The 12782-nt window shown below is 32.8% G+C and overlaps 1 protein-coding gene across 2 annotated transcripts in view; it reads right to left on the bottom strand.

The window, feature by feature from the left end:
• MMRN1 (multimerin 1) overlaps positions 1–12782 on the bottom strand; it is a 67610-nt gene that overhangs the window by 35593 nt on the left and 19235 nt on the right. For both annotated transcript variants that reach the window (XM_003257538.2, XM_004089019.2), the window contains 2 exons: positions 9155–9274; positions 6493–6599 (listed from right to left, as the gene is read on the bottom strand). In XM_003257538.2, coding sequence (XP_003257586.2) covers positions 6493–6599; positions 9155–9274 — 227 coding nt within the window. The remainder of the gene's footprint in view (positions 1–6492; positions 6600–9154; positions 9275–12782) is intronic.

Below are 12782 nucleotides of genomic sequence, written 5' to 3'. Positions count from 1 at the left end.
AAGATGGAAAGAGAGATGGAAAGAAAGAGCACATGCTAAAAATTAAAATAATAAAAATTGGAAGAATATTTGGACTTTAAAGATAGCCTGTGATGTTACAGCTAAAAAGGCATTTTGTAAATTATATCAAGCCCTATGAATTCACTTTTATATAAATTGTGAAATTTAACATTTGGAAAATAGACTTTTTAAAAAAATAACTGATTTTCAGAGATGACACTCTAACAGAAATGCCAATCCTTTTTCAGCTTTATAAGAAAAGAAAATTCCCCTTATTAAACTGGAGATAGTTAAAAAACTGATCAAAGATAGTATAGATATAAAAATTTCATGTATTCTATAAATATACATTTGAAACTTACATATTCTATTTTAAATGAATATGTATTAATTGACATATATAGAGGTATATATACTATTTGAAACAAAAATTAGTAAAAGTCCAATTATATAAGAAAAAGATTTTCTTATAAATTGTTTGAAAATAAAATTTATATGACAAAACTAAAAAAATGCAATAAATATTCCTTGATTTATGCTGCCAGATGAATTTGGCCTAATGACGTTTACAAAGCTCTATAAACTAATTAAATATGATATTTATATAAGAATTTTCATGATTTAGTTAATAATAAAGATAGTAAACATTCAAAAATACACACAGTATTTAAGTGCTGATAAAAATTGAATGCAATCACTTTTTATTCAGGAAAGCCCAATAGATAATTCAGCAGGAGGATAATTTAACTGATGTTAATAGAAATTACAAACTTATTGAGACCTCGTGTCACCCAGTGACTCTAAATCTGATGGGTAAGTCATTAAAGGAGGTTGAGAGAGTTCCCTATATTAAATTACCTCTCTGACAAGGACATCATTTAGCTGGTATCATCCATGGCAAAAGAAAGACGACACCAATATAATTTGTAGAAATCAATAAATTCCTTAGAAATTATTAGAATGATATGAGTGATTTTTGGTATGATGTATATTACTTGGTCTGTAGTTTTAGACTGTATTATAGACAATGCTTTAATTTAAGAAAATAAAAAGTAATGCATTCTTAATTTTTGATTTATACACAATATTGACTGTGACTGCTGCCCCTTCCCACCAATCACCATAATCAAGAGGCAGATTGGTTTGGGTGCTCACGATCCTGAAGTGGAGAGACCTCAATACAAATCACAACAGCATTTTACACAGGATTTATTTCCAGGGGTTCAAAATACTTTGGTAAAGCTTTATTATAAATAGTGACATGTTATTTTAAGTTGCATTTTATAATGGAATTTTAATCAGGTCTCTTAATTTTACTTCTTACAAAGTATTACATGCTGCATATTTAATATGAAGATTATAACAATGTTTTACTTAACATCCTTCAAAGACTGGGGAAACAAGGGCAGGGGCTCTCTCTCTCTCTCTCTCTCTCTCACACACACACACACACACACACACACACGAGGATGTGTGGGGGGATTTTAACTCTTCTAGGATCCTATTTGAGACTTCAGTAGGAGCATGTCATCATGGTATAGTTCCGTCTGTGCTACCCAGTCTAGGAAAGATCCTGAATGCTCAAGAAGTAAAAATTTACCTAGGTGAGAGGTAAAGTGTTAAGAATAGAAAGGAAGCAAATGAAGAGCATCAAAGTTTAATTTTCTATTGACCTGAGAGTCAAAAGAATTTGAGATATATATCATTCATGTGATCTTGAAAAATGCTATTACATTAAAAAAGGGAATAGACAGTGATATGCGGGAGATAATCAATAGATTGAAAATAGTAACCAAAAACATAAGAATAAACTTTAAAATCAGTGAGAAGAAGGAGAGGACAGAGTAAATTGGAAAGCTGTCAGAAAGATAAAAATCAAGCAATTGAAAAAGATAAAAAATAAACATACATAGAAGTATCAAGTGAAAACCTAGTTTTCCTCCACACTAAAATTTGATGATTCAGTCCTCAGCATATGAAAATAATATATATAAAATGAGAAAAATTAAGCTTTTTTCATATTTTATAGTTTCAAGATCACTACTTTGAAAGAAAATGTGAATATATTTTTTAGTATTAAATGCCAAAAATTAATGTAATTGTATGTGTGCACATGCATGTTCATAAAGCTTCCCATTTGCTTTTAGCAGTATTGTTAAATTTATTTTTTTTTTCAGGATCTAAGTGAGAAAACTGTACTCCTGAATAAAAGAAACAACTATTAAGCATCACACAAAGATCCTTGAGATCCAATTGTCACATGAATCTCTTTGCTCTGGAATTCATTGGATGGAGTCCCTGCCAAGGCTGTTGAAAACCTGAAATGCCTGTTTTACCAATTCAATAGTTTATGTTATCTTTCCCTACCTCTGTTTGTTGACTGGAGTTCAATACTTGCATTCATCCCAATTTATTACACAGGATTTAACCAGCCACAGCAAAGAGCTGATAGGATCTCTGACAGTGGAGTCAGTTACTCTCCTGTGATAAAGAGCCTCGTTGATTGATGCTCTTTTGTTTTTCCATTTAGCGATCTTTCTGTCTCCCCAAATGTATTCTCTACCACAAGGACTGCCACAGATTCTAGGTTTTCCAAGCAATCTGTCTTTCACTTGAGCACAGACCTTTGCTTTGTTCCATACAGGACAGATTTCTAAGTTTCTTTTATTGTTCCCTTCTAAGCGATAGGTACAGGGACAGAAGGACATTTATTTCAGTCAACTAAATTTTTAAAGATGTTTGTGCACTTCAGATTTTTTTAAAATGCAATATATTTTTTAAGGTGGATTCCTTTTTGCTTTTCTCCCAGCACAGTTACTCTCTTTTTTTCCCCTTGCAATGGAAGCCCTGACTTTGACGGATCAAGGACTTAGAGAAGCAAGGTCAGCAAGTGTCTACAGTAGGAGCAACAGCTTCCTTATTAGATGCTTTTTTTTTTTTAATTAGATGGGTTTTATTTGCAAGTTTTTTTTTGTTTTCCTTCCAGGCCTTTGAGCCATATGGAGGATGTCATTAATGGCAACTCAGTAATGAGGATGTTTGCTCTCTCTCACTCAGAACCAGAAAACCTTCCTGTGTGGCTTGAGGAGACAGATTTCCAGCTGATCCCTCAATATCAAGTGAATACTTGCGTGGTGAATGTTCGGTGCACATATTAAGCTTTACTGAGATTTACTAGGTAAATTGAAGTAGGCAGTTTGGTGCAACAACCACTTATAGTACACAGTGTTCTTCACTAAATGCATCATAATTTTATTGTGAAAGATGCTTAGAGGAGGTAATGTTCTTTCTCAAAGAAGAAAGCATTTGCTACTGCTGGGAAGAACTAGATATGCAAAACTACAGGGAATGCATTTTAAAAAACTCCTGCCGGAGAAGCCCCATATTCAAATATTGGTTACAGTAGCTCTTATATAATTTATTGCATGATTTCACAGCATTTGTAAAACCAAACATTTTTTATATATTCATAACATATGGTAGGGGCCAGTTTATTTCAGCACTTGTACATGCTCACATTTTGTCAGCATTCATAGTATCTGCAGTACAAAACAGAATGTTATAAGATACCTTTTTCCTATAAAGGATCTGATGATTAAAGCCACTGGATTTTTAAAAACAGATTTGCAAACAAGTTTTCTTCATCCTCTGTAATCTAACACTATTTGTATTTAAATCATTGCCCTTTGTGTCATTAAAGCAAGTCATACTTTCCTTGTTCCACTTCAGAATATTTTAGAGACATCTACTGGAAAAGAGCATTATTGCAAATTTTATAAAACAGGTTTAAGTGTATGTTACTGCTGACTTTTTGAAAAGTATCTTGAATACCATATCACAAAATTAGGTCCTTTCTAAAGGCAAAACCCTTGTGCAACTGTCTTTGATGACTCACTCCTCATTATGTACAAACACATATATATTTGAAATGAGAAAATGACATAACAAATGTAAAACATATCAGAACTATTACTTTGATGTTGGACTTAATGCTCCCTTTTTCCCCCAATAAAGTTCTGTTCATCTAGATTTTTAAAAATTGGTTTCCTTTTGATAATATGATGAATATTTTCATAAGGCAATCTAGAACTGTGGCTACCAGTATTTTGATTATCTGAGTTGCCGCTAAAGTACATGTGTAGCAGATTAGCATATTGTGGAATAAAGAGAGAATCGCCATGTATTCTGAGTCACCACATCTCTTTCTAACAGCTTCGAGATGGATCCACACCCCCAAAGAAATAGAAAAAAGGGTATAAAAGAAAGAAATGGAAAGAAGGGTACAAAAGTGGAGGAGAAGAAGTAAAAAAGAGTACAATTGCCAAGAGCTCCAATTTATTCCTGAACTGGTGATACTTCCTGCATATTTAGAAGATCTTCCTACTGCAATTTGGTTAGCTATTAGCGAAAATGTGCAAATATCCCCCCAGGAGAGATATAATGAAGGTTCAAGGGACAAAGGGACACAGTAGTTCCTAATACAACCAGTGCATCTATTGCACTAATAGAAAATTCAGCCATTGAAAATACAACTGCACTAAAAGTGAAAAGTAGAATGGTCAAAGTATAGTAGACAGCAACAGGAGGCTCTTTTGGAATCAAAGCTATATTAGAATTGGTTGTATGAAAATATGACACAATATGCATATCTGCCATTGGAACATTATTCCCACTGTAGATTTCCATAGAAAAGAGGCCTTTCAATAACAGTTTAATCAGCAGATACCTGAATTATGAGTGGTTCCAATTACACTATTATGACAGAAGGTCGTAACCAGAACTGTTCTGGGACATTTTTGCCACTGGAAATTAGCACAATGATTTGTAAATCTAGTATAAAACCTATCCACAGGTTGCTTCTAATTAGGATATAAGGTGTCATTAGACAATCCCTAAACTACTTGAATTCATAACTATTTCAGATCACACTTTGAAAAATGAGAGTGGCAGGACACAGTCTATATTTGAAACTGTCAGCTAGTCTTTGTCTCTTCTGTCTATATTTACAGTGATGTTCTGGTATTTTTTCTTCCTACATGTATGTAGTCCACCATAGTGATAAAGAATTGATTCCTAAGTATAAAAGGTTGAAGCACAGAGCAATAACACTCTCATCAACTAGAGTCCATGACATTATTTCATCTGTAGACTTTTTCCCTGCCACGTGTCTACTAATAGGATGTGTAATAATATCCTAAATTTCTAGAAATGTGCTCTGCAAACAAACACTTGAATCATCAAGAAATAATGAAGGAATTAATAATCTCATGATATCCTTCTTTGTAGAAGAAGAGAAATACAGATTTCAGAAACAGAATTCTAAATATTATCCAGAACTTTTAACAGTTCACCAACTCTAGACACAAATACGTTTTACCACTGTGAGTATGTTTGTGTACTTCATGGAAATCAGAAATCAGGGCCATATTTGGGTCTTTTTAAAATATGCTAAATTCCTTATTTCCAAATATTTTCAGCATAGATTATATTTTATTTAAAAGTTTATTTTACCTGGTTATAAATGTAGTACATATTCATTCTATAGTCTGAAAATAAATTGAATTTTTATAACATCTTTGAAATTCAGGCCAGACCCAGAACAAATAGCATTATGGTGAAATTTGCCTGCAGATTCTCATTGTATAGGCTAGTAAAACCATAAATAATATCCCTAACTAAAATGCAGGATTCCCGGAGCTTTTGTATTATAATTTTCTTTTTCTTAATGTGAGTCATAATGGTTTCTCCACACTTATATTAATTTTTAATCACAGTCTCTTACACTGTTGATTGAATTCCCCACCACTGCTAATGGCCTTTCTTGTAATATTCATTCATTTAAAATATGTATGCTGATGCCATATCTTATTTTTCAAAGGAAACCTGTTTAAAGCCAAAAGCAAAATAATAGTCACATGGATATTAGGCCACAGCGGGTTACCATGTGTTTGATCAGCCTTGCCACCAGAAAGTCCTTAAAACCTCAGTTGAAAAAAAAAATAGTTCCATTAGAATTTTGAAAAAGAGAGAATTATTCATGGCATAATTTGTATGTCCTTTAATACTAAATTTCATTCATATGCACATTATTTGAAATAACTGAACTGGAACAAAATTAGAGGGTGGTCTTGTTTTTATATTGAGTCGCTTCTAATAACACTTTATTTAAAAATTGAAAATTAGCATTCCTGATATTTTAATAAGGCATGCCTCTATAGCTTGTTGTTAAGAATAAGTAAGATCTTTCATCAGATTTCTGTTTGCTCATCATACAAATCCAACATAAAAATGGGGGGAGAAATTAAAGAATAGCTTATGAGACTTCAGAGTGTTAAAAAAGCTACCAAGTTAGAAAGCTTAGAAAGTATAACAGTCCTAGGAATTTGGCTGCATGTTAATTTACCTTGGTTCAAAAGGGGAAATGCTATTCTTTTCTTCAATAGAATCAGTTTCTTATTGTTCAGAATTGTGATTATTAATATTAGAGTGTACCTCTTAGTTGACATTTCGGTCCACTGTATCCAGGACAGCACCTCCAATCCAATGAGGTGACAATTTTATGTTGCATCCTGTAGACAGGACTGGATATCTTCTGAGATCTAGAGAGTTGAGCAGTTGGGGCGAAATTGATTATTTGTTTCACATTAAATTATCAGTTGGAATAATAAATGTAAAGTTTTTGGGGCAATGCCTACAATATAACAAGCATTTATTTAGTATTAGCTGTTATAATCATAATATTCATCATCAATATTATTGCCTAACTTAGGTTTCTTTCAATATATTACAAAAAGCATTAGTAGTTATGGTATTTGGTATTTTAAATTGATACCTGTCATTGACTTTCTAAAGATATTATAGCTTTTCTCTTGATAATACTTCTAGCTAAATCAATGTTAAAACTTATTTTCATTCCAATTTTAAAGTTATATGGAGATAATTTATTCTACTTCAATTCATATGATTTCCTATATTGTCATAATTAAAAAGATCTGTATTTCCTCCAGATCAGTATCAAACAACTTGAAACAAATTGGATATTCACGATCTAATTGAAATTATGATAACCACTATCATTTTCCCATTGAATTTTTCATCTTCAAAGTTTTGAAATTATACTACCTACTATTTTTGTCATATAGTATTTCTCTGAGAGAGAGAAGGACAGAGAGAGAGAAGGGAAGTAATATGAGGAAATTTTATTTCTAAGATGAAACCATAGAACAGCAGAAAAGAAATAAGGAAACTATAGCAGTTCAACACAACAAACAATATAATTAGTGACTGCTACTAAATTATGAGCTCTGTGTGTGTGTAAATGTAAGTAATAAGTACAATTTGGCCATATTAGTCTTACCCATGTGACTTTAATATTTAGCTGCTATTTATCAAATGGGTCTGTAAAACGTATACATACTATCTTGCTTAATTTTCATTTTAGTTTATGATGAAGGCATTATTATTGTCCTGATTTGCTGATGAGGAACCCAAAGAACAGAGAGATGAAATAACTCGCTCAAAGTCCCATATCTAAAAGGGGTGGAGCTGTGATGTTAGCCCATGTCATGCGAGCTAGCCTCCCATGTTATTATCCTGGAGTGTGCCACGTACAACGATATGGAGACAACAGTCATCCACATGGGCAAACCCTGAACATGTGGAGCAATAGCATTATAACAGACTGGACTTTAGGGACTTGGATTTCAGTTTCTGCTATAACATGACAGGTAACCGAGTATGTCTGAGGCTATTTGTCAGTTGCAAAATGAGCTACAAGATCCTTTCCAGCTATAAAAGCATGCTAATCATTTACCCTCATTTATTTCAATAAATCATTCTGTCTAGTGAAATATCATCTGCAATCCCATAGTTAAAGCTAAGTAGGAAGCAAAGCAATTTGGAAAGGGACTGTATATAGAGTTTGTAAGGATGAACTCAAGCAGTTAGTTGAACTATTGCTGGGGTCAATGTTCCTGCTTTGGCAAACTGAATATCTGTTGCATGTAGCTCAGACATAATAAAACAAAAAGTAGCAATTATGAATGACATGAGTATTAAAAATAGCGAATGAATGGACCCACTCAGAAGGCATAAAAAAGGTAAGATTCGAGAATAAAGATAAATACTTCTGGTTTGTTTAAAGAAAAGGAAAGAAATCAAAGGAGCTCACCTTGAATCCAGAAGGGCAGTATGCTAGGGGCTACTGTGATAAAGTTTTCATTACTAAAGAATTAGCAATGCATTCTTTGTGTCTCGTATTGGCAAGGAAATTGTCACAAAGGGAGTAAGGGCTGAAAACAGAGCTAGAGTTCAGCTCTCCCAAATCCCTAAGATGTGCTTAGCTCTCTGGACCATAAACCTTTGCTATTCCTCAAGGGACTAAGAAACACCTTGATTTTATGTATCCTTATTGTGCCCTGTTCCAGATTGTCATGTGTCAGATTCATTGCCTGAGTTATTTGTATGACAATTTGTGTAACATTAGCCATCATGGCCTGAATAACAATTTAAGTTTTTATTGCAGGCTCTTTGGAAACACCCCCAGCTGAGCTACTGTGACTACATGAATTCAGAGAATGTATCAATTACTCAGCCCCATCTTTTAGGACAACAACATAGACTTTTTAAAAAAATGATAATCAAATGACATGGCTAATTACAATAGATACAAGAAGAAAAGCTTCACTTAGCTGCTTTACCATGCATAATTGTAACTAGAAGCTCTCCTAATTTTAGAATATGAACCAAGTTATAAACTTCTTTCTGACCTAGCATGAAGAGAAAATAATAAATCTTCAAAATTGTGCATGAAATTCATAAGCAATTAAAGGACAGGATTGTTGACCAGATATAGAGTAAAAGTAATAGTGATAGTAAAAATAGAAATAAGCATGAGAATTAACATTTATTGAATGCTCACAAAGCACAAGGCACTAGGCCAAATATATTATTGCATTATCTCAAATGATTCTAAAAATGACCATATGAGGCAAATATTATTAGGGTCTGCATTTTCACTTACTAAAGCATAATGTGACTACCATCCCCTGACCCTACTATGTATTATGTACCTTGGATTAATAACATTATATATTCCCAGCTATAATTTATTATGGTACAAAAACAGTGGCTATTTTCAAGAAATATTACATACCTCTGAGGACAGGATCCACCGGTCCAGCCACAAGGTCCTCTCCCACCTGGGACGTAAGTGACCTGGTTGTCCAATATCACTGTGGGAGATAACCTGGTATGTACATAAGCACACCAGTTCCTAAAGAAGATCATAATTGTTAGGGAAAAAACTGTTGTCAAAAAGAACTATTTTCATCAAAATTATTTTCACAGACAAACATCTATTTTTGCCATACTATAGATCAGAAACCTTGTAAGATTGCTATTTAGCTTTAAAATATTTAAATATAAGAGAAAATAACTTATTACTGTATTGCTGTACTCAGGGACTATAAGGAAACACTAACAAGATCAAAATAAAGAAAAGAATAAATCAAAGCTAAAATGAGAAACCTGCAGAGTTTAGCTGTAAGATAAATCAAAATGCAAGAATGCTTTTGTAGCAAATATTAATATTAGTACTGAGATAAAAAACTCAGATCCGGGTCCGTTACTTTAAATTATGTGCAGTAAAGCATAAGTAAATAAGTAAATAAATGGTTTAAAAATAAAAAAAGAAGAGAACTGTTATTAGCTGCAGTGGATATGATTGTAACCAAACAAAATACAAAATGGTCTAGATGCAGATTATTATAATTAAAAAGACAATTCAGCAATGTAATCAAATATAAATGTTTATGAGTTAATACAAGATTAATTTATATTAATTCAATCACAAAGTTAAGTTCAGTTACATTTCTCTGTACCAACAACAAATTCAAAAAGACACTATTAACAATAGCAAAAAATAACAAGAATAATGTACCTAAGAATAAATTCAGCAAAAGAAGTGTTAGATTTAATATGTAAAAATTTTAAACTTTATTGAAAAGCTTTAAAGAAAAAGCCAATGAATCATGTTAATTAAAGGGAAACCCAATGCAAATATGTCAATTTTCCTCAAATTAATCTTCAAATTCTATGAATTTTCACAATAAATCTTAGCTTGACATAAGGAGTTAAATGAGCTTATTCTATAATTTTTCATATAATAAACTAAAAACATAGATTTCAGAGAATTTTGTCCCCGGCTATATCAACTATCAGATTTACCTTTTTATGGCAAAAATTATAAATCTGGGCAAGATGTATAAAGCAACGGTTTTCAGATATTGGGCAGTAGACAATGCAGTGATATGATTCTTGAGGGAAAATATGTGATGTTAGCTCCACATTCAATCTAGTTTTGTGCCTGGGAACAATTTTCAAACTGCATCACAGAAGGATGGATTCCAGAAAAGACATCAAGTAAAGAAAATAGAGATCTGAGTTTGGGGATACCAGCATGGTTAAAAAATGTGTTAAAGATTAATAAAACGAGGGGGCCAGACAGAAATATCATTTTAAAAGTCAATATAGGGGTGCCCTTGAATCTTGGACTGGCTACTATTTTGTGCTTGCAAACAACAAAATCCAGACACTAATAACATAGCATCCACAATGCCCAGCATGAAAAGCAAACAAAACTAAACATGAGAAAAAGCAGCAAAATAGGACCAGTATATGGAGTAAAAATCCAGTAAATACAAAAAACAAAACAAAACAGGGATGACATAGATGTTGGAATTAGCAACCCATGACTTTAAAATAATTAACCATTAAATAGAATGAGAAGTATACAATATGTGAATTAAAAATGGACTGGATGTGCTTAACAGAAGTTTGGACACTTCAGAAAGTAAGACCAATAAACTCGAAGACAAGGAATAGAAACCAGCCAAACTGAAGTACAAAGAAAAAAAATCAAAAACATAAATGAGCAAAACTGAAGTTGTCCTAAGATTGGGCAGAATAAACATGAGAAGAAAAAAAGGGAAAGTTTCCTAAATTTGTTTTTTAAAAAAATCAACCCTCATATCTAAGAAGCTTAATGAATTCCAAGAGGATAAACACAAAGTAAAACCTCACTTAAGTACATCATACACAAATTCCAGAAAACAACACATAAAAAGAAAAAAAGATATGTTAATTGCTTGATTTAATCATTCCACATTGTCATTCATCTAAGGCAGAGAAATTGAGCTCCATAGAACTTATTGTGTTCTTTTGAATGTGATGTTTAAAATTTCAGGCCCCTTAAAGAAGTAAGAAGACATGCTGGCACATGTTGTTAAATCATTGGTGACAACTGAGGCAAAAATAATGTAAAACAAAGAACTGGAAAAAGCAAGAAATAAAAATAAAAAGATTTAAAATTGAGAGGACCACAATAAAGGGATCTTTAAAAAATTAACTAGATTCCTCATGCAAATGCAATGATGATCCTAATTACTGAGACTGACTAACTTCAACAGAAGCACAATTAAATTGTCACATGAACATTCTCTGAATGACTGTGGAGGAGGGAGTGTGGGGCAGAAACAACACAAGTATCACCGTCACTATATGCTCAGGGCTTTGAAAAGAAAAAAATATATTCATTCTCTGTGAGGCAAAATGATAGTGTCACCTGGCAGAGGCCTTTTGAAATGCTAAATATTAAAACAATCTCATGACTAAAATAGTTGAGGAGGCAAAGAAGCAGATCAGCAGACTGCTCATGGCCGAGCAATCTTTGATCCAGGGTAAACTGGAAGAACCATCCACAGCAAAAGAGCCCCTGGTGTGACTCGTAATTAGGTTTATGCTACCAATGAAATAAGCTCATTAAGGGATATTAAAAATGTAAATATAATTTTAAAGCCAAATTATCTGAAAATGTAGATTTAAAAATAGAAAATGAAGCATGGCAAAATGGTGATGGGCAGTTTAAAGGCAAATGCAATGATCCCAGACAAGCATTTTGCTTAAACTTAGTAATCCTTTGTACCTTTCTAGATTGATTATGGTGGATGGAGAGCAGTTACTTTGAAGTGTTTAGTTTTCCATGGGGTCATAACCTTCCAACCAGCAGACCACATTTGGGATTCTCTTTCAGGGTAATAACTCTGTTGCTTTTGTGCAGCAACATGTACTGAAAAAAAGCTTGTATTGATTCTTTGGATTTTCCAAGTTAATAGGTAAAAGGTTTGTTCTAGGGAACAGCAGACATCTTTGGTTATGAGCAAAGGCCTAGCTTGTTGAACATATAAAATAGAGAGGGGAAAGGATTCTATTATGATTCATAAAGCTCGAAGACTTGTGGATAATGAACTAAGAGAAAGCATCATAAATAAACAGTTTACTATATTTTTTATTTTGACATTTTAGAAACTCAGTCTTTCAGGAAACTAGTGAAAAGACTAACGTAAAAAACTTCCATTAATTGACTAAATAATGGCCCAGTCATACCAATTCTTATCCTGAACTGAGTGAGAGAGGACTGAAGCAAAAAAGATGGCTTTAAATAATGACCACACAGAGTATTTTCCCAAGAAATAAAGGGATAATCAAAGAATTATTATATTATTATATTCAGTTATACTAGTCCTTAGAACCCAGATGAATAGATTTCTGGTCATCTAATTCAAAAGTAGCTAAATACTTAAACTTTCATATTAATAAACTGTGGCTTTAATCGACACAATAGTATGAAAATACCAAGTCCTGAGGATGTTCATTAGAAGTCAAGGTAAGCCAATAAAATCGCCACCATAAACCAAGCCAATGGTATATAATTTTCTTTGAGA

This window comes from Nomascus leucogenys, chromosome 9, assembly GCF_006542625.1.
Source record: "Nomascus leucogenys isolate Asia chromosome 9, Asia_NLE_v1, whole genome shotgun sequence".
Classification (NCBI taxonomy): domain Eukaryota; kingdom Metazoa; phylum Chordata; class Mammalia; order Primates; family Hylobatidae; genus Nomascus; species Nomascus leucogenys.
The sequence above is the reverse complement of the archived record's forward strand: the minus strand, read 5'-3'. Positions and strand labels throughout refer to the sequence as shown.